The following is a 22174-nucleotide window of genomic DNA, read 5'->3' as shown; positions in this document are numbered from 1 at the left end:
ATAACAGTGATATAATCAATTCTCTTCCACCTGGGCAGCTCAATGTATGCAGCAGTTACAACATATGCAACATATGTCGTTGTAGATGTTAACCTTCGATCCCCTCTGAATGTAAACGTCAGGTTTGGGGTGTCTAAAACTTTAACCAGATAATCTGTCTCCAGTATTGGTGAAAAGGTAAATGAATTACTATTTACAAATAGCAACAGGTGTGTGGTTAAAATGGTCAGTGGATGAGCCACTTAACAACATGGATGTTTTGTCAATGATCTTTGCCAGACCAGCCCACGAAGCGTGAGCAAGGCTTGAAACCATTCAGGCTTTATAGGTAATTAATAAGATATTAAAATCTATCCAATGTTTGATAGGAGCCAGTGCAGTGTTGACAGAACCGAGACTAATGTGATCATGCTTCTAGTTCTAATGGAGACTCTGCTTTGCTGCATTTTTGGACTAGATGAAGTTTGTTTATCAAGCGATAGAACAACCCAATAAAGCATTACAATAATCTAACCTCGAGGTCATAAGCGCATGAATTAATATTTTGCATTAGAGGTTGAAAACATAGGTCATAATTTAGATATATTTTGGGGAAAACACAGTTTACAGATGCTTTATAAACATGGTTTTCAAAGGAATCTTGAATTTAACTTATAATATTATCATTAAAATCATTATTCTAGTAGGTTAGTGACCGCATTGTTTGTGTGCTAGGGTGAGTTAGGTCAATGATCAATGGAGGCCAGGCCAGGGTTTTGAGATGTGATGTCACAGCTGGCTTAGCGCATGCTATTACTTAGGGATTGCACAAAAACATATTCTTTTTGAGTCTATTGAGGAAATGGCTGCATCAAGGTAAGCGATCACTGGGTAGCCAGCTGACTAAGACCTGGACTGGCCCAGATGAGTCGTGAGTCTGTTCTGGCCAAAGAGGTCTTTAAGCGTCCGAGACTGGATGGAAACTAGGAAGTATTATAGTTAATTAATGGTCCAAATTTAATCACAACTAGAGGGATCAGCAGTAACATTTAAATTAATATAGCAAAAAAACTATTTGAGTCCAACAAAATTATATAAGGTCAGAACTAAATTAAAAAAAAATAAATCCAATATAAGTGATTTTACAGAGGAGCTAGAAACAGTCTACACACATCCATGCTTCAACCAGCCACTGGATTAAAGCGGTGTGGGTGAACCCTTTCATGGTTCCATTTATCATAGCAATTCTCCCAGGTCCTGAAATAGCCTCATCACACTACCACACTACCATATTTTACTATTGGTATGATGTTATTTTTCTGAAATGCTGTGTGTCTTTCACACCAGATGCAATGGGACACACACCTTCCAAATAGGTCTTGTCTTGGTTCTCCACAGAGTATTTTCCCAAAAGTTTTGGGGATCATCAAGATGTTTTCTAGCAAAAACTGAGACTAGCTTTTATGTTCCTGTTTTGTCTTGGAACTCTCTTTTGTGACCCTCTTGGATGTGTTGTTGCTGCGCTCTTGGGGTAATTTTGGTCCACTCCTGGAAAGGTCCCCACTGTTCCATGTTTTCACCATTTGTGGATAATGGCTCTCACTGTGGTTTACTGAAATCCAAAGCTTTAGAAGTGGCTTTATAACCCTTTCCAGACTGTTAGATCTCCGTTACTTTATTTCTATTTTGTTTCAGAATTTCTTTGTATCTCAACATAATGTGTAGTTTTTGAGGATCTTGTCAGGCAGTGTCACCAAGCCAGCAGAAGGAGCTCTTACCTCCGGATGATCTGTGTTCACTCCCTCTGTTGCTACTTCCTGTTTGAAAGACTATAAATACTGTAGCAGGCCCCTCACCTGCAGGTTGTATTGTTTAATTGTCTGATTGTTGTTTCTAGTTTTCCTTGTGTTTCCGAGTCATAGATTCCTTGGTTTTGACCCTGTCTGTCTTTTGATACTTTGATTGTTTGCTGCCTGACCTGACCTCTGCCTGTTTTTGGATTCTGTTATTGCCTTGCCTCTTATACTCCTGTTTGCTGTGATTTGACGCCTGCCTCCTTTGACCATGCCTTTGTTCAATAAAAGCCAGCGAATGGATCCGTATGCCTCAGACCCCTCATTCATGACCGGCAGGTCCTATTTAAGTGATTTCTTGACTGCAAACAGGTGTGGCAGTAATCAGGCCTGGTTGTGGATAGAATAATTGAATTCAGGTGTGATAAAGCACATTTATGTTATCAGCTTGCATGTTTTGGAAAGCATTATGAAAGTTATATAAAGATTTTAGATCATCATATGCACCCTCCAGATAATGTCTATTTCAGGAAGGCCTTTTGTATTTCAGCAGGACAATGCAAAACCACATACTGAAGCTATTACAGCAGCATGGCTTCATAGTAGAATAGCCTGGGTGCTGAATTCAACTGCCTTTAGTCCAGATCTTTCACCTATAGAAAACATTTGGTGCATCATTAAATAAAAATACATCAAAGATGAACACAAACTCCTCAGCAGCTGGACACCTATATCAGGCAAGAATGGAACCAAATTCCAACACAAAAACTCCACAAACTCATAACAAAGACATCTTTAATCTGTTTTGAAAAGAAGAGGAGATTCCACACCATGGTAAACATGCCCCCATCCCAACTATTTTGAGACCTGTAGCAGACATCAAATTAGGTGTAATAACTGTACACTATGAATTATTAGGTAAGCAAAAGTAAATATCCTAATCATCCCCTCAAAGCACTGTCCCAACATTATTACTAAGTAGTTTATAAATTCAGCTCTAAAGGCTTATTCTTGATTTATTAGTAAAAGCAGGAGATTTAATATAAATGTAATATAAATAAAACTGTTGTGACAAAAAAATCACACCCCAACACATATGCAATGATGGCAATATCATTACCCATGTTCACCCTCTCTTCCCCAGATACTTGCCACTTACAATTGGACAATTACACTGGACAATATTGCACTAGTCACTTTACATTGGACATTCACACAGCCACTTTACACTTTACACTTTATATTTTATATTTTATACTTTATTTTATTTTTTTATTTTATATACTTTGTACACTTTTCTTATATTTTATATTATATATATATATATATATATATATATATATATATATATATATATATATATATATATATATATATATTTTTGTCTCCATTCGATGCTGGATGGTCGTAAAAACATTTCACTGCATGTCGTACCATGTATGTATGTGTATGTGACAAATAAAATTTGAATTTGAATTTAAATGTGAATGTGAATTTGAATCCGTATCCGGGTTATCCATATGTGGACCATGGCTGATGCCTGTCACTGACTAAGATTCTGTGATGAAACCACAGATTCAGGTTAAGGGTCTGTGGTCATTACATGGAATTCTGTGAGACTAGGCTTGCATAGGGATACAATTTTTTCTATGAAATTTCTTAGGTTTATTTTTCATTTTTATCAAGTGTACATTTTATCAACTGTATAGTTTCAATACCTGCATCTTGAAAAACAAATATGAATGTGTTCTGCATTCCTCTGTGTTGTTTTTAACTTTTCTGTTTTTAAGATAAATGAGCCTTTAAATCTCTTTTTGTAAATGATTTACAATGCAAAAAGTCCCTGCTTTGGATGAGCTAATAGATGACTGGCAACTACTAAAGTTGCTCAAGAATTAAATATTTATAAATATATTATATATTTATAAATATATTATTTATATAGCTGTATTTATTAATTGCTTACCAATGCCTTTTAATGTAGGAACAATCCTTTAAAAATGATGAATTGGCTATTTACTTAATGCTTAACTAATTAATTATATTATGTAGTTATTATAACGTGTAAAAAATATTCAGCACATTAGAAGGGGAAAAAACGAGGAAAATGTGGATAATGCAGTTGACACTAAACTTGATTTTTAACACTAAACAATTTAAGTAATGATATTTCTAAAAATACATATCTAATTTATTTACCTAGTAAGTGAAGCCTGGAAACCTGAAACTAATGATGTCATTAAACACTCTCTTGTGTGTTTGCCTTTTATTATAAATTCAGGTGCTTCGCCAGCACAGCATAATTTGACTTTATATGTCTGATGACTTAAAACATTGTACTCTGGATAGATTTTATACTTAGTAAGTTGATATTATTGATTGAAGGTTTTTATTACCAGTTGTTTTTAAATGTGCTAATATTCTTAATGTAGGTTAGGTTTACATGACTGTTTCAAAATAACTTTCAACTGACAGTCTGCTCTATTCAACAAAAGTATTTTTTTAAATTACCTAAACAATTTTATTCTGCTTTTGCAACTCTCATACTTGCTGTCTTATTACGAATTTTACTTATTCCTTTATATACAGAAGCACGTGTGAATCAAATGGCTACAACATCTACAGTGTACGCTGATTATAAGAACAACTTTTAAACATTGAATGCTATCATCTGACATTCATGGATAATTCAACGCATTTTCGACCATTATATTGACTGGATACATTGATATTGGGAATATTAAGTACTTATTTTTTCTTTGTTTTGGTCCTGTTGTTTGTAGCAATCCTTGTAGCAAATCAATTAATTATTGGAATAATATGTAAGGAGAAGTCCTTGCATGAACCTATGTATGTTTTTGTATGCAGTTTGTCTGTAAATGAATTGTATGGCAGCATTGCTTTATTTCCATCTCTTTTAAGTAATATGCTATTGTCAAAGATTCCAGAAGTTTCACTGACCTTTTGCCACATTCAGATATTCACTTTATACACGTATGCATCAGTAGAATTCTGTAATTTAGCAGTCATGTCTTATGACAGATATGTAGCCATCTGTCATCCTTTGGAATATCATAGAATCATGTCTCCTGCCATGACAGCTACTTTGATCGCTCTGGGCTGGTCAGTTTCAGTTATCAAATTCTCCATAAATTTTTCGGTGAGTGTACGGCTAAAGTTGTGTGGAAATGTAATGGACAAAGTATGGTGCGACAACTACATGCTTGTGAAACTGGCCTGCTCAGACACAACAGCAAATAACATTTATGGCATAATCGGTATCATTCTAACCATTGTTGCTCCTCTAGCATTAATTTTGTTTTCATATGCAAAAATCTTAAGAGTCTGCTTGAAGTCTACAAGAGAAATGACCCAAAAGGCTTTAAGCACATGTACTTCACACCTTATCGCGCTACTGAATTTTTCTGTTGGATGTTTATTTGAAGTTATCCAAAGCAGATTTGATAAGGTGCCTATGCCCCCTGCGCTCCGTGTGATACTCTCACTTTATTTTCCAATATGTACACCGCTTATCAATCCTATCATGTATGGTATGAGACTTTCTAGGATAAAAAGAGCACTCAAAACATTTATTTACCCCTGGAACCACATAAAACCCACATTGCAGTAGTATGTAATATTATTATTCTTTGCGACTGAATGATTACTGTCTTTTTTTGTTTAAAAATCTAAATCTATAGTGAGTCAATATATAGTAAATAATTACTGATGAATACACAATTTCGAAATGTTATAATGTTTACTTGCTGTTCTTTCCTAAATTAAAATGCGAGAAATAATACCACTAATAAAATATAATTTTTTGTTCTAAATGTTTCACTGATGTTTCTTACTTTTATAAATGCAAAAACGAAACAAATTAAAGTTGTTTCTTTAAACAAAAAGTGATACAATGATGTTTGTCTCACTTTAACTTTATTACAGTTTTCTCAATTGCTAACACACAATTCATGAAACAAATTGTAAACAAAATCTCAAAACTACACAACTTGCACAAACCTCAAACTTACAGGTCAAAACCAAATGTTCTATTCAAAAACACCATATACAAAGACTACTTCATGGCCCAGAGAATACTGTTACTGGTAATAAGGAAACAGTGGAAACGAACTCATGGACACCTGGCCGCACCATCACAGACTGATTGGTCACACCTGTAGCTCATCCCGGCCTGGCTATAAAGCCGCATACAAGGCATACCAGAAGTTGAGCATCGACTCCATGAGAGAACAAACCAACATTATCTCTTCTATGCTTTCCCATTAAGCAGCGTGTGACCTATCGGCCTCAACGGAGCACCCCACGGACCCACTGCACCACGAGGGAAAAGAGAAAGCACTGCCGACCACCAGATTCACCACTCGACACATTACCTTTAAATTACACTATTCTAAATAAAACCACCCTCCGGGGCTTTCACTTTGAGCACTCCTTGTTGTGTAATTGTTCATTCTGTGACACTGGTGGAGAATGCGGGCAAGTGCTTGAAGAATCATCGACAAGTGATCTCCCCTCACCAATTTTTTTTGTGTTTCTGTATTTCCGGACTGCATCTAGGCAAAGCACTTCTTCCCTACCATGGAGGAAGCCGTTCAGCGGAACACTCGCAGCACTCAGGCCAGCTGCCGCTTAAAAGGCCCCTCTGGCAAAACCCAGATCCTGGTCGGCTGGGTCGTTCTCATTTCTGTGCGGCGCAGCACTTCCATGAGTAGAAGTACAAGCCCCACCTACCTGTCCGAGCTCAGGCTGTTGAGCTTGCCTGTCTTGCGAAGCACTTGCTGTTCTCCATTGGCTAGCCAGGTAGCGGAGCGCATGGTGGTCGACTGCCCACCAAGGATCTTACTCTACCAACGCAGATGTGGCTGGCAGGCTTCATTCTTCACTCTGACCTACCAACCGGAGCCCCTTAAGGGGAGGTGAAGGTAAACAAGAGACTCTACTGGATTGGGGCAGCATGGTCAGCCTTGTCCAGGCTCAAGTCCTCGGGCCCGTGATGGAGAGCAAGACCTACTTAACGATCACCTGTGTACACAAGGATGAAGATTGAAGCCAGCCAGAGGACAGCAACAATGCCCTGCTTTGCTGGCCTCTGACAGCGGGAGAGAAGGTGAGTCCCCCTCCCATAATCCTAATCACTTTCTTGATGTGATTCAACAGGTTGCGGGAAGGGGCTCATTTGTCAGGGCCCAGTAAGAGGATGACCAACTGAAACACTGCTGGTCACCTCGCGGCAGCGAACACAGGACATGAACACATCCTGGTGGTTGTCAATTATGCCAATCGTCGAATTGATTACAGAGACCGTCTCTGCATTTAATAACAAATTGTTCACTCTTGTCATTATATATCCCTGTCATTGTATTCTTCTACTTTATACTGTTCAGTGCTTTGATGCAACCTGTGTTGTTAAAAGCGCTATATAAATAAAAATAATTGATCGATTTATTGATTGATGTACAAAAATCAATTTCAAATTAAATGTTCTCTACTGGTGGAATAACCTGTCAATTATGAAATCAATCCAAGCAGCTGAATCTGTATCCATCTTCAACAATCGGCTAAAAACACATTATTTTTATTTTCACTTATACAACTATAGCAAAAAATGGCCTCCGTAGCTTGCTCTATTCTTTTTCTATTCTATTTGTTTTCTTTTTATTTGTTATATCGTTTTAAAACCCTTTGCTATTTGCCCTATGTTAAGATAACTGAGACCAGTTATAGTCCTTGGGTAACATTGCTCTTTTGTTCATTTTGATTGCGTCCATTGTTCTCATTTGCAATTCACATTTGATAAAAGTGTCAGCTAAATGATTAAATGTAATTGTATATGGGATGCAATTTTGCTGGGCAACCTTTTTTTAACCAATTTTTCTTAGGCACTTTTGCACTGAGAATGGGTAACACATTTTTGTCTGGATACTCTGGATCTATTGTGGGTCCTACGTCTCACCTAGTTAACTCTGTGAATACATGACAACTAATTATCATTAATTTGCAATCACTTTCTATTAATGCTCAGAGTATACTGTTAGGGTAGGTTTAGGGTTAGTAGAGCAAATTGACAAACTTGCAAAGTTTGTCATAGTCAATAGTCAGATATTAAACAGACAGTCTGCGAATACACTAATGACTGTTGACATGCAGTTGCAAAGTTACTTATGTCTAAAGTAGTCTATCAAAATAAAGTGTTACTCAAAAACATTTCTTAATCCAATAGCAACATAATTATTGAAATACATTACACACAGAAAAACAAACATCTATTAATTTGTTAAAAAAAAAAAAGAAAAAAAAGGAAAGAAAAAAATGTCTTTGCTATTTTTAGAAGAAAATAGTTATATACAATTAAAAAGACCAAGCCTGAAGAGCACTGCGTACCAGATCATGGAATTATACACTTACTTACTTTTTATCAAAATAATGATTATGGCACTTTTATAATACTAGTAACAATATTTTCTTTACACATTTAAGTATTTAAAAATAAACAACATACTTTTCAAATCACAGTTTTTGTATATTATTTCTAGAATAGAGTGTCAGTGGTTAGAGTAAATCTGAAGAAAATTTTTTTCTACGTTCTATATGAATCATATTCTGCACTCCTGAATAAAAATTAAAGAACATTTGCTATTCAGATACCCCACATAAAATTTAAGGATACATAGGAATCTGTTCTACATATATTGTCATGTTTATAAATAAATGCATCCAAACTAAATCAGATACACACATACAATTCCAGAGTCCCTTTCCAAAGATGGAAAAAAATGCTCAAATGTGAAATAAGACATTCAAATGTCATTGCCATTTATTTAGAAATAAACAATGCATCATTACACCTTTGTTCAACTTTTAAATTAAACCCAAGAGTAAGTATTTTTCTTTTAAATATTTTTGTGATGCTATTGCTGATCTCCTTTGTTCTAATTCCATAAATAAGTGGATGCAGAAGTGGAGGGATGAGGATAAAATGAATTGACATAAAGACATTAACTTCTTTTGAAAGACTGAAATTAAATCGATTGTATATCACAGAAAATAAGGAGGCCAGTGAGAAATTTATAAAAGTAATCAAGTGTGGTGTGCATGTTTTTAGAGCCTTTTTCCGGGCACTTACTGATGCATTCAAAGAGACAAATAATATCCGCACATATGATAAGATGACAAAGATTAGAGGTAGAACAACAAAAATAAGTACCAGACATATGCCATACAGGTCTCCCCAGGTATTTTTGACACAGGAGAGATTAACAACCGCCAAATTGTCACAAAACAACTTGTTTATTGTATACCTGCACACTGGCAGCCTTGATGTAAGATACACCTGTACAGCTAGAGAGCAGATAGGAATACAGTATACAATGAAAAGCAGAAGTCTAATTTTAGCTGGAGTCATGATATTGTGATATTGTAGAGGCTTGCAAATTGAAACATACCTATCATATGCCATAAGTGTCAGTATTGCATAAGCACATGTTCCATAAACATTAATAAAGAATACTTGCAGAATACAGTCAGTATATAGTATATCTTTTGCATCATTGATAAGATTCTCCATTATTTTAGGAAGCACAGCAGAGGAGCCGATTAGTCCGTTAATAGCCAGGTTGAATAAAAATATGTACATGGGCTTATGGAGAGATGTGTCCAAGCAGATCACCAGCATCAATATTACATTTGCAAATACAGTTGTAAGATATACTGCAAGAGAGATTACAAAAACTCCATAATTAAGTGCACCAGGAGGTCCATAACTGGTAAAACCAGACTGATGTTCAAACTTTGCAAAATCATTTTTCCTACTGAAAAGAAACAAAGGCATTTCACGTTAGAATACAGAATGCAATATCAAATATTTTAATGAAATAATACATTCTGAAATATCCATTTACCTACTGATTCTAGATTCCCTTATCTTCTGACGATCTGAGCTATTGTACAGTAGCTTTATATTGCTTTGATCCACAAGACCCACCTCCACAGTATTTTATGTAATAGGCCCTACCCCCGTTTATCTAAAACTTTCTAACTATAATAGCAGGCAGTGAAGTGTTGAAATTCGATCTTTCAGCAGCAGTTTTATTAAATAATGAGAAAATGCAGGATGAGGGTAATTGCATCCACAAGGATGAGAGAACATCAACATAATAGCTTTGTAGTATCACATTATAAACAACATTGTACTGCACACACATGAAATTAAAAAAAAAAAACAATTCTATAATATAAGACGTTTGTTGGGCAGCTAGTTTGTCTAAATATCCAAGAAATTATCCTCAAACAGCGTAACACTTTTAGTGGATCTATGACAGAGATCATGTCCATAAACTAAATTTGAAATAAGGGAGGTAAGTCCCTTAGGCATGATCATACCCAGAGTATAGGCCTGATGTAAAGATTTTGGAAGGCTGTTGTGTGAAGCCAATATTCCACGTTTAGAAGAAGATGAGTATTATTAAGCCTGGCTCACACTGTGAGATTTTAGTCACAATTTGGCAGTCTGAGACAAATTTTTTAAATCCTAAAAGATTCCTATAATCCTAGGCTAAAATTTGTCGTCTTTGATTCATTCATTTTTATCACATTTTCATCAGTGGCCAATTAATGGCCATTGTGATCAAATATTTGGTCAGAACAGTTTGTGCACCATCCTTCTCCTACAATAAAATGTCTTTATTTTTCATGATAAACTATGATCAAAATAAGGGCAGTGCTAGACCAAAAGCTGTACTGGGGCACAGGCCCCCATTACTCTTTTTGTCAATTTTTTCTTGAAAAACAGTTAAACCACTGTTTCTACAGTATAAAAATACTGAAGAAGGTAAACATGTATGTATTTCAGTATCATTAACATACTTATGGCATACTGTAGGCTAAAAGTAGAGAGAATTTTAGTTAACATGAACAACACTTCTGCAGCATTTATTAATCTTAGTTGCTATTTACACTGCAGAAAACAGCAGTATTTTCTCCGCGATATATTATTTATCCTAAGTGCAAAATATTGGCAATTACAGCTAGTACTTTATAACATTATAAAAATGCAGTAATAACATATTGAGTGTAAATTATCATTTTAATTCAAATTATTAAATGGATGACACCGTATGGGGCCAAAATAAGCCCTCCCTACACCTACCCAATCTAATATGAGATTTAAAAACTGAAAAGAAAAAAAAAGTTTGGTTGTCACTAAGCCAGCAGAGGGAGCTCTTACCTCTGGGTGATCTGCGATCACTCCTCTGCTGCTACTTCCTGTCAGAGGACTATAAATACTGCAGCAAGCCACTCAACTGCAGGTTGCATTGTTTCGCCTGTTTCGTTGTTAGATCGCCCGTGGATTATTGTCTCTGGTTTATCTGGTTTTGACCCTGCCTGTCTTCTGATTCCGTGATTGTTTGCTGCCTGACCTGACCACCGCCTGTCTCTGGATTTTGCTATTGTCTTGCCTCCTATATATCTGTTAGCCCTGTTCGACGCCTGCCTGTTATGACCATGCCTTCGCTTAATAAAAGCCTGCACATGGATCCGCACGCCTCAGACCCTTCATACGTGACAGAATGCAACCTCACACCAGGATCCAGCGGCTTTTCACCCGAACCATGGCCAGGTATGCACCTTGCAATGTCTTTGCTAACCCTCAAGCAGGGCACCCGATCACTTGAGGATTATACTCAGGAATTTCTGGACCTGGCTTACTTCTCTGATTTACCGGACTGTTTGCTAATTGAATTTTTTCACGAGGGAATAAATCAGCCACTCAAAACACAACTTGTTCGAGAGGGTCCACGTGAATCACTGGCACACTTTATTGAGTTTGGTTTAGTGACTGTGGGGTCAGCTCTCACGTTGGGTATTATGGAGGAAGAAGACACTGCATTTATTCCCAAGATGGCCGCTTTCCCGAGCCGCTGCCCAAGATGGCTGCCGCCTGCCCAGAACCGCTTCCCAAGATGGCTGCCGCCTGCCCAGAGCCGCTTCCCAAGATGGCTGCCGCCTGCCCAGAGCCGCTTCCCAAGATGGCTGCCGCCTGCCCAGAGCCGCTTCCCAAGATGGCTGCCGCCTGCCCAGAGCCGCTTCCCAAGATGGTCGCCGCCTGCCCAGAGCCGCTTCCCAAGATGGTCGCCGCCTGCCCAGAGCCGCTTCCCAAGATGGTCGCCGCCTGCCCAGAGCCGCTTCCCAAGATGGTCGCCGCCTGCCCAGAGCCGCTTCCCAAGATGGTCGCCGCCTGCCCAGAGCCGCTTCCCAAGATGGTCGCCGCCTGCCCAGAGCCGCTTCCCAAGATGGTCGCCGCCTGCCCAGAGCCGCTTCCCAAGATGGTCGCCGCCTGCCCAGAGCCGCTTCCCAAGATGGTCGCCGCCTGCCCAGAGCCGCTTCCCAAGATGGTCGCCGCCTGCCCAGAGCCGCTTCCCAAGATGGTCGCCGCCTGCCCAGAGCCGCTTCCCAAGATGGTCGCCGCCTGCCCAGAGCCGCTTCCCAAGATGGTCGCCGCCTGCCCAGAGCCGCTTCCCAAGATGGTCGCCGCCTGCCCAGAGCCGCTTCCCAAGATGGTCGCCGCCTGCCCAGAGCCGCTTCCCAAGATGGTCGCCGCCTGCCCAGAGCCGCTTCCCAAGATGGTCGCCGCCTGCCCAGAGCCGCTTCCCAAGATGGTCGCCGCCTGCCCAGAGCCGCTTCCCAAGATGGTCGCCGCCTGCCCAGAGCCGCTTCCCAAGATGGTCGCCGCCTGCCCAGAGCCGCTTCCCAAGATGGTCGCCGCCTGCCCAGAGCCGCTTCCCAAGATGGTCGCCGCCTGCCCAGAGCCGCTTCCCAAGATGGTCGCCGCCTGCCCAGAGCCGCTTTCCAACATGGCCGCCTGCCCTGCGCCGCTTCCAACATGGCCGCTGCCGTGCAAAGCCTCCAGTGCCCGTGCCTCGTGCCAAGCCTCCAGTGCCCGCGCCTCGTGCCAAGCCTCCAGTGCCCGCGCCTGCGTGCCAAGCCTCCAGTGCCCGCGTCTCGTGCCAAGCCTCCAGTGCCCGCGTCTCGTGCCAAGCCTCCAGTGCCCGCGTCGTGCCAAGCCTCCAGTGCCCGCCTCGTGCCAAGCCTCCAGTGCCCGCGTCTCGTGCCAAGCCTCCAGTGCCCGCGCCTCGTGCCAAGCCTCCAGTGCCCGCGTCTCGTGCCAAGCCTCCAGTGCCCGCGCCTCGTGCCAAGCCTCCAGTGCCCGGCGCCTCGTGCCAAGCCTCCAGTGCCCGCGCTCGTGCCAAGCCTCCAGTGCCCGCGCCTCGTGCCAAGCCTCCAGTGCCCGCGCCTCGTGCCAAGCCTCCAGTGCCCGCGCTGCGTCGCCTGGCCCAGTGCCAGCGCCTCGGCGCCTGGTCCAGTGCCCGCGCCTGCGCTCGCGCCCAGTGCCCGCGCCGCGCGCGCTCTGCCCAGTGCCCGCGCCTGCGTGCGCCTGTCCCAGTGCCCGCGCCGTCGCGCCCCGCCCAGTGCCCGCGCCTCGTGCGCCCCGTCCAGTGCCCGCGCCTCGTGCGCCGTCCAGTGCCCGCGCGCCGTGGCGCCTCCTCAAGTTAACCCACCCTCCCACCACCCTTACCACACGTCGACGATGGATCCCAGCAGCCCCTGCACTCATCCTCTGCCCTCCACCTGGAGCTCGCCACGGGTCTGCCAGTCTCCATTGCCGCGTGGGTGAAGGATCCTCGCTTCATCGTCCCGCCTCCGAGCCCCGGACTCCAGCTCGGCTTGTAGACCCATCGGCTTCCCTTAGGCTCCTAGCTCCCTCCTCTCCACCGTGCTCCGTCAATCCACCAGCTTCACCAGGCTCCATCGCCTCCGGCTACGCCTGGTCGGTCGTCGACCATCCGTCGCCTCAGGATTCCTCTCCTCCAGCTTCGCCTCGTCCCTCCGTCCCTCCGGCTCTGTCAGGCTCCTCCCTTCCCCCGGCTCTACCTCAGTCCTCTGTCGCTCTGGCTCCGCCGCGTCCTTCTCGTCCCCCGTCTCCGCATCAGTCGCCAAAGCCTGCGGTGTCGCCTGGGACCTCCAGCGCCTCTGCATCACCCTGGCTCTTCTGCTCTCCGCCTTCGCCTCAGTCTCCTCGACCACCTGCTCCACCGCCGCCGGTCGGCTCCATGGGGTTGATGACCGTTCCCTCTCTATGGCTCCTCCCTCCGTCGGCTCCACCACTGACCATCATGGCTGGGCTCGGTATCGCCTCCCGCTCCTTACTCCTCCCGTCTTCTCCCTGGCTCCTCCCACCGTCTCTTCCTCCCTGGTCTCAGCTTGCTGACTCCTCCCGAACCCCTCCCAAGCTCCCAGTTATGTTTTGTTTTGTTTGTTTTGTGGAGCGCCAGGAGTCGCTCCTAGGAGGGGGGCTATGTCACCAAGCCAGCAGAGGAGCTCTTACCTCTGGGTGATCTGCGATCACTCCTCTGCTGCTACTTCCTGTCAGAGGACTATAAATACTGCAGCAAGCCACTCAACTGCAGGTTGCATTGTTTCGCCTGTTTCGTTGTTAGATCGCCCGTGGATTATTGTCTCTGGTTTATCTGGTTTTGACCCTGCCTGTCTTCTGATTCCGTGATTGTTTGCTGCCTGACCTGACCACCGCCTGTCTCTGGATTTTGCTATTGTCTTGCCTCCTATATATCTGTTAGCCCTGTTCGACGCCTGCCTGTTATGACCATGCCTTCGTTTAATAAAAGCCTGCACATGGATCCGCACGCCTCAGACCCTTCATACGTGACATTGGTAAAGGACAGAATCGAACCTGCATCATTCGCATCAAAAAACAGTCAGCAGCTGAACATAGCAGCTGTGACAAGTATGGCAAGTATAATCGTATAGGACTTTCTTGAAAAAAATCATATGAAAAATAATTTGATGGGTACCAGGTTATTTAAACGTTAACTGATCACTGGCCCTTGGTTCTTTAAACTATTTTTTGTATTATCTGAATTACATTCTCTGAGATTACCCTGTGTTGTCATGTTTATTGGATAGTAGCATAGTCCTGTAATATTGGAAGCTGTGGTTTCAGGACCATATTTCTTACACCAGAGGGGTTTTTTTTTTTTAGAGTGAGCTCACAACTTGAGTGAGCAGTGTGTCCAGTCAATATAGATTTTAAGGCTCGAACAGGACAAGCAAAGCTATGGCTGGATCTGTAGATTCACCATCAATAGAATCTGTGGAGAGGCTGTCATGATGATTATTAATTCTGGGAACCAGGTTCAAATGACCTTGACCTTGACCTTGCCCAACATAAGTGCAAGAAGGCTCACTGGGGGAAACGCATACTTACTCAACCCCCATGGCCATCTATATGCTGTGTGTCTCTTAAACATAGAATAAAACAACTGACAGAGAGATGCCTCTGGAGAGACTCACATGTCTACCCAAGCAGCTCCAAAACAGCTCCAAGACAGCTTGACCATCTGGGGATGGAGTCTCCACTTTCCAGGGAGCACAACTTATGACAGCTTGTCGGCTGCATGGTTGTGCAGGCCAGGTATGTGAATGGCATGAAGTGACCTCAGATACATCTGACTCCAGAGGAGGAGGTGGCGTGCGATTTGTGACATGCAACAGGAGCGTAGAACACCTTTTAGTTTGATGTACACAACGGTCGCAATGTTTGTCCATGTGAACCAGCACCTCTATCAACTCTAGGGAGTTGATGTGCCAATGCAGTTGGGACTGGTCCTGGTAAACCACAGTATGCATGGACACCTGTTTTAGGGGCACTATAGCCCAGAGAAATGCAATGTATGACCATGGGGGAGTGTTTGGGGGTGTGACTTGGACCAGTTGAGTGCCATGTTGCCATACCCATCTCAGGACTCAGCCATACAACTAATGTTTAAGCAGTGTTAAGTCTCATATGAAGCAGTTCCAGTGGTGTGACGGCCACTAAAGCTGCCAGTGGAACCACTGCCTTGCTCTTGTATACACTGTGGCAGTTCACCATCGACTGAGCATGTCCCTGCGTGAGGCATGCTGTCTGTTGATCCTCTCCCTAGAGAGTTTGCTATTTTCCCAAGACCCTACTAGCTGAGGTGTAAGAGCACTGCGAATACCCTGCTCTCTCAAGGGAACAAGGGCTGCTTCCACAAACATTTGTGAAGATGTGGGGTGACAGGGACAACATAGAGAGTAGGAATTTGTACTTTTATGCTTGTCTTTCAAAAACAAACCACAGCAATGGTCTGAGGTGGGAAAGTATCGACACGCATACGTGTCCTTCGGATTGATCATTGCAAACCAATTTCAGGGACGAATGCAACTGAAAATGTGTTTCGCATCACCATCTTGAATCGTAACCAGCAAAGGTTTAAGGCAAGGTTAAAACTTCAGATTTGCTTTATCGCAACCTTTGCCTGCTGAACTGAGATCTACACACGGAAGACAGGAGCATCAGCTGCCTTTACTGATGTGAACTGGATGCCACTGAACTTGGGGGAAAGCCAGACAAACTGAGTCGCATAGCCAAGTCTGATGGTTTACAGGAGACAGTAAGAGGTTTTTGTGTAATCAGGTACCCAGACACCATACAAGCTAGACCAGCAGGACCACCAATATACCCACAGTTGGTCAGTGAGGTGGAATGCAGGCAGGATGGATGGAGAGGATGATGATTGTGGTCTGATGCTGGTCCATCTGTGACTCCCAATGCCCTTTTGGGACCCAGAGACAAAGAACTGATCTGTTGTTCAAATTTCTGAAAACCAGATTCTACACCCAAATCTCATTTGTAAAATGAATGTAACGTTTTGTTAATTTAAATAATTTTTTGCATTAAGAAGTTACTCATCATGAAGGATACAGACATATAGAGATATAGAGAGTATCAACAGGATATCAGTGAAAGCTAACTCCTGATAAAATCTTCCTGAGGTAACATGTAAAGTGTGAAAAGTAACTGCCCTAGTAATGAGCCATGAGGTACTCCATATTTTACTTATGATACCTGATAGCGGTCACTAAAATATTATTTGAACCATGCTAAGGCGGTACCACTAATGCCAGCATAGTTTTCTAGTATATTCAAGAGAATGTTGTGATCGATAGTGAACGCTGCGCTAAGATCTAATAGCACTAATAACAAGTTACAACCACAATCAGATGATAGAAGCAGGTCATTTGTAACTCTAATGAGAGCTGTGCCAGTACTATGGTACAGCCTGAATCCTGATTAAAAATCCTTGCAGATACCATTTTTCTTTAAGAATGAATATAGTTATATCGTTATAAGAATGAATATAGAATACTACTTTTTCTAGTATATTTGACAAAAAAGGGAGATTTGAGAGTGGTCTTTGGGGTCAAGATGTGGTTTCTTAATGAGAGACTCAAATTCAGCCAATTTGAAGTTTTTGGTGACATATCTGGCATATATTTGGTCCAACAAATTAAAACTACTTATAATTCAAATAAGCAAACGATAAAACTTGGCTCGCTAAATATTAGATCACTTTCCACAAAAGCCCTTTATGCATATGATTTGATCAAAGATCAGAAGCTAGATTTGCTTTGTTTGACAGAAACCTAGTTAAAACCAGATGATTATATTACGCTAAATGAATCTACCCCCCAAAATTATTTCTATAAAAATGAGCCACGTTTAAAAGGTAGAGGGGGAGGTGTTGCTACATTTTATAACAATATTCTTAGTACTTCTCAAAGTGCAGGTTTTAAGTATAACTCATTTGAAGTCTTGGTGCTGCATATAACATTATCTACAGAATCATGTGCTAGTGATAAATCTTCTGTTATGTTTGTACTGGCTACTGTATACAGGCCACCAGGGCACAACACAGATTTCATTAAAGAATTTGCTGATTTTCTAACTGAGTTAGTACTGGCCGCAGATAAAGTCTTAATTGTTGGCGATTTTAATATCCATGTTGATAATGAAAAGACTCATTAGGATCAGCTTTCTTAGACATTTTGAACTCCGTTGGGGTTAGACAACACGTCTCTGGACCTACTCATTGTAGAAATCATACTCTAGGTCTAATACTGTCACATGGAATTGATGTTAAAATGGTTGAAGTACTGCAGCAAAGTGATGACATTTCAGATCACTATCTAGTCTTGTGTGAACTCTGTATGGTTAAACCTGTAAACTCTGCACCTTATTACAAGTATGGTAGAACCATCACTTCCACCACAAAAGATAGCTTTCTAAATAACCTTCCTGACTTATCTCAATTCCTTAGCTCATCCAATATGACGTAAAAACTTTTATATATATATAAAATATATATATATTCTGATATAACAGAAACTATGCACTCTCTTTTTCTAGCACTTTAGATACAGTTGCTCCTTGTAATGGGGTGCCAAGCACTGGGATCGAACACAGGTCTCTCGGTTGAGGGAATGAGGTCTTTCTCACTAAGCCACAGCAGGCATGTATTTTAGTTGGACCCAAGAGCAGAGGAGCAACATTCAGAAGGCTTGGATTGCTGAACAAAAAGGTGTTTACTGGGTATTTTACAAAGTACAACAAAACTCAGAAGCCGAGCTTCCACAAAAGATACAGAAAAAACAAAAAGGCAGCAGAATACTTGCATAAATCAAAAGACAGCTTTTCTCGGGAACAAAAACATCCATTGATGGTCCAAGACTGAACATAATTGACTGAGAGAAGCATGCTTAAATAGACCAGTCCACAGGTGTTACAAATGAACCTGATTAGCATTAACACAAAGAACTATACCCCACTGGAACCACCTAGTGGCTGGGAGAGTCACTGCATGCTAGGGTCTTACACTCCTTTGCACTTAAAGAAAACAATCTGACTCCATGGTATAATGACAACACACGCACCCTAAAGTGAGCAGCCCGGAAAATGGAGCGCAGGTGGAGAAAAACCAAATTAGAAGTATTTCGTACTGCCTGGTGGGAGAGTATGCTGTCATACAGAAAAGCATTAAAAATAGCAAGATCTGATTATTTTTCATCCCTTTTAGAAGAAAACAAACACAACCCCCGGTATTTATTCAGTACAGTAACTAAATTAACAAAAAATAAAACGTCAACAGGTGCTAATATTCCCCAAGAGTATAGCTGCAATGAGTTCATGAATTTCTTTACTTCTAAGATTGATACAATCAGAGATAAAATTGTAACTATGCAACCGTCAACTACAGTTTCACATCAGATAGTGAGCTTTAGAACCCCTGAGTAAAAATTACACTCTTTCTCTATTATAGGAGAAGAAGACTTGTACAAACTTGTTAAATCATCTAAACCAGCAACATGTATGTTAGACCCTGTTCCATCTAAACTATTAAAAGATTTGCTTCCAGAAGTCATGCATCCTATTTTGAACATTATTAATTCATCATTGTCATTAGGACATGTTCCCAAAACCTTCAAACTGGCTGTAGTTAAGCCTCTTATTAAGAAACCACATCTTGATCCCAAAGACTTAGTAAATTACAGACCAATCTCTAATCTCCCTTTTCTGTCAAAGATACTAGAAAGGTAGTATCCTCACAACTGTATTCCTTTTAGAAAAAATGGTGTCTGTGAGGATTTCCAATCAGGTTTTAGACCGTACCATAGTACTGACACTGCTCTCATTAGAGTTACTAATGACCTGCTTCTATCATCGGATCGTGGTTTTATCTCGTTATTAGTGCTATTAGATCTTAGCGCAGCATTCGATACTATCGATCACAACATTCTCTTGGATAGACTAGAAAACTATGTTGGCATTAGAGGAAGCGCCTTAGCATGGTTTAATATCTATCTGATCGCTATCAGTTTGTAGCAATAAATGAGGAGGTATCATATCGCTCAAAAGTGAAATATGGAATTCCTCAAGGCTCAGTGCTAGGACCGTTACTTTTCAACCTATACATGTTACCTCTGGGAGATATTATCAGGAGTCATGGTGTTAGTTTTCACTGCTATGCTGATGATACTCAGCTCTATATTTCAGCGCAGCCTGGTGATACACACCAAATTGAGAATCTAACAGAATGCATAGTCGATATAAAAAGCTGGATGATGAGTAACTTCTTAATGCTAAATTCTGAAAAAACAGAGGTGCTAATAATTGGACCTAAAAACCCCACATATAATAATCTAGAACACAGCCTATCACTTGATGGCTGCTCTGTTAATTCTTCATCATCAGTTAGGAACCTAGGTGTGCTGTTTGACAGCAATCTTTCCTTTGAAAATCATGTTTCTAGCATCTGTAAAACTGCGTTTTTCCATCTTAAAAATATATCTAAATTACGACCTATGCTTTCAACCTCTAATGCAGAGATATTAATTCATGCGTTTATGACCTCAAGGTTAGATTATTGCAATGCTTTATTGGGTGGTTGTTCTGCACGCTTAATAAACAAACTTCAGCTAGTCCAAAACGCAGCAGCCAGAGTCCTTACTAGAACTAGGAAGTATGATGGTGGATCAGCACCCAGAGATTATGTTCATCAGAGACCAGAAAACCTAGATGCGCCCCGTGGACCAATCACCAGATCCTGATGCACACACGCACACACACACACTAAGTCATTGACACTACCTGACACAGCAGCGTTTAAAATTGAACTGGAAGTTAAGTGCTGGGCGTCCGGTCAGAGGAGAACTGACCCCAACTGAGTCTGGTTTCTCCCAAGGTTTTTTTTTCTCCATTCTGTATGCATGGGGTTTTGTTTCCTTGCCGCTGTCGCCTCTGGCTTGCTTGGTTGGGGACACTTAACTTCTAGTGACTATCGTTGAATTGACTACAGAGACCGTCTCTGCATTTAATAAGAAATTGGTCACTTTCGTCATTATACATCCCTGTCATTATACATCCCTGTCATTATACTGTACAGTGCTTTGATGCAACCTGTGTTGTTAAAAGCGCTATATAAATAAAAATGATTGATTGATTGATTGACATCAACTTTTACACTGCTTCGATGTTCATTTTAACAAACTCTAGTTTGGACCAGTTTTGGTTATGAATACAGCATTCTATTACATTCAAGTACTTTGCTAATGACTTATAAACTTACATAGATTAAAATTAATTCACCCTAACTGTTAAGTTGCCGACTAGACAAAACCTAAATACACATTTTACATATACATATAGCGCAAGATACTCTGATTGGTTTTTGTATTCATTATTATTATTATTATTATTATTATTTGTTCTTTAATAATAATATTCTGGTATTATGATATTTCATTAATACACTTATATTTGCTTTTCCATCCTGAAGGATGAACAAGTCTGTTGGTTTTGATCTGGTATTTTCAACCTGAGTCACTGGGCCCACAGAAATATGTATTGACTATTTTAATTGTTTTAGTTTACTCAGTTGCAACCTTAGCAAACATATTTATAATGTTTGTTATAAACTTAGAATCAAGTCTCCATAAACCAATGTATATGTTTTTGTTTAACCTGTTATGCACTGGACTGCTCGGAAGCAGTGCAGTTTGGCCAAAAGTGCTTTCAAATCTCTGATTTGCACACTAGTTCATACGAGGGCTGTCTTCTTCAGGTCTATTTGCTTAATGTTTACACGCTTTGCACTTACTTTAACAGTAATGGCCTGTGATAGGTATGTATCCATTTGTAATACAGTACCATAATATCATGAATCCTAGTAAAATTAAAAGTTGGCTGAAGATAAGCAACTTAATTCCTGTTTTTTCTGTAGCTGGTCAAATATATTTGACATCAATGCAGCCACACTTAACAAACGTATTTGTGATAATCTTTCTCTCATTAACGTATCATGTGGAACAAGTAGCTTCAGCCTTTTAAGCAATGTGTATGGTTTAGTCATAATATTTAGTTTATCGGTGCTCCCTACATTTTGCTGTCTTATTTTAAAATACTTTCTTTTAGTTTAGTTTAGCAAAGCACTTGGAACTTGCATTCCTCATTTGATAATCTTCATAAACTATTCCATTGCCACAATTGTTTCTGTTATATATAACATATAACTGACTGTGATTAGGCCTAGTGAGAGGAATGTCTTTATATCAGTCCAAGTAACAACGCTGCCACCACTCTTGCATCCGGTAATATATGGTATTAGAACCAAAAAGATAAAAAAATGCAGTTAAAATAACGCAGAGATTGTATGCATCAGCAAACTGTTATTATACTCCAAAACTAAAAGTGCCTAAAATATTAGCAATTTCAGGATCTCTGTAAATTTAGTAAAAAAAATTGCAAACAGTTCTATGTATACCTACAAACAACAAAGGACATGATTAAAAGCAAAAATGATAGACTGTAAAATGTACTATTATTATCATAGACAATTATTCTACCATTGCTTTGTGCTAATAACCTATACAGTAGTTTTACCTGTTCTTTTAGTACTGTGACGCTATTATTTTACTATATTTCATGATTAGTAATGCACCAATGACAA

General features: G+C 40.8%; 1 protein-coding gene and 2 pseudogenes across 1 annotated transcript; 2 read left to right on the top strand and 1 right to left on the bottom strand.

The window, feature by feature from the left end:
- Positions 1-4481: 4481 nt before the first annotated feature.
- On the top strand, positions 4482-5403 carry LOC122359343 (olfactory receptor 2G6-like; the record flags this gene model as incomplete). Its single annotated transcript, XM_043259640.1, is given in 2 exon segments — positions 4482-4520; positions 4522-5403. Coding segments are annotated over 2 exon segments (921 nt in total), but the record flags the coding sequence as incomplete, so codon positions are not given.
- A 3204-nt stretch (positions 5404-8607) lies between these two features.
- On the bottom strand, positions 8608-9593 carry LOC122358523 (annotated as a pseudogene).
- Positions 9594-16385: 6792 nt separating this feature from the next.
- Positions 16386-21860, top strand: LOC122359342 (annotated as a pseudogene).
- The last annotated feature ends 314 nt before the right edge of the window (positions 21861-22174 follow it).

Source organism: Puntigrus tetrazona, chromosome 15 (assembly GCF_018831695.1).
Source record: "Puntigrus tetrazona isolate hp1 chromosome 15, ASM1883169v1, whole genome shotgun sequence".
Lineage (NCBI taxonomy): Eukaryota > Metazoa > Chordata > Actinopteri > Cypriniformes > Cyprinidae > Puntigrus > Puntigrus tetrazona.
This window is presented reverse-complemented; position numbering and strand designations above follow the sequence as displayed.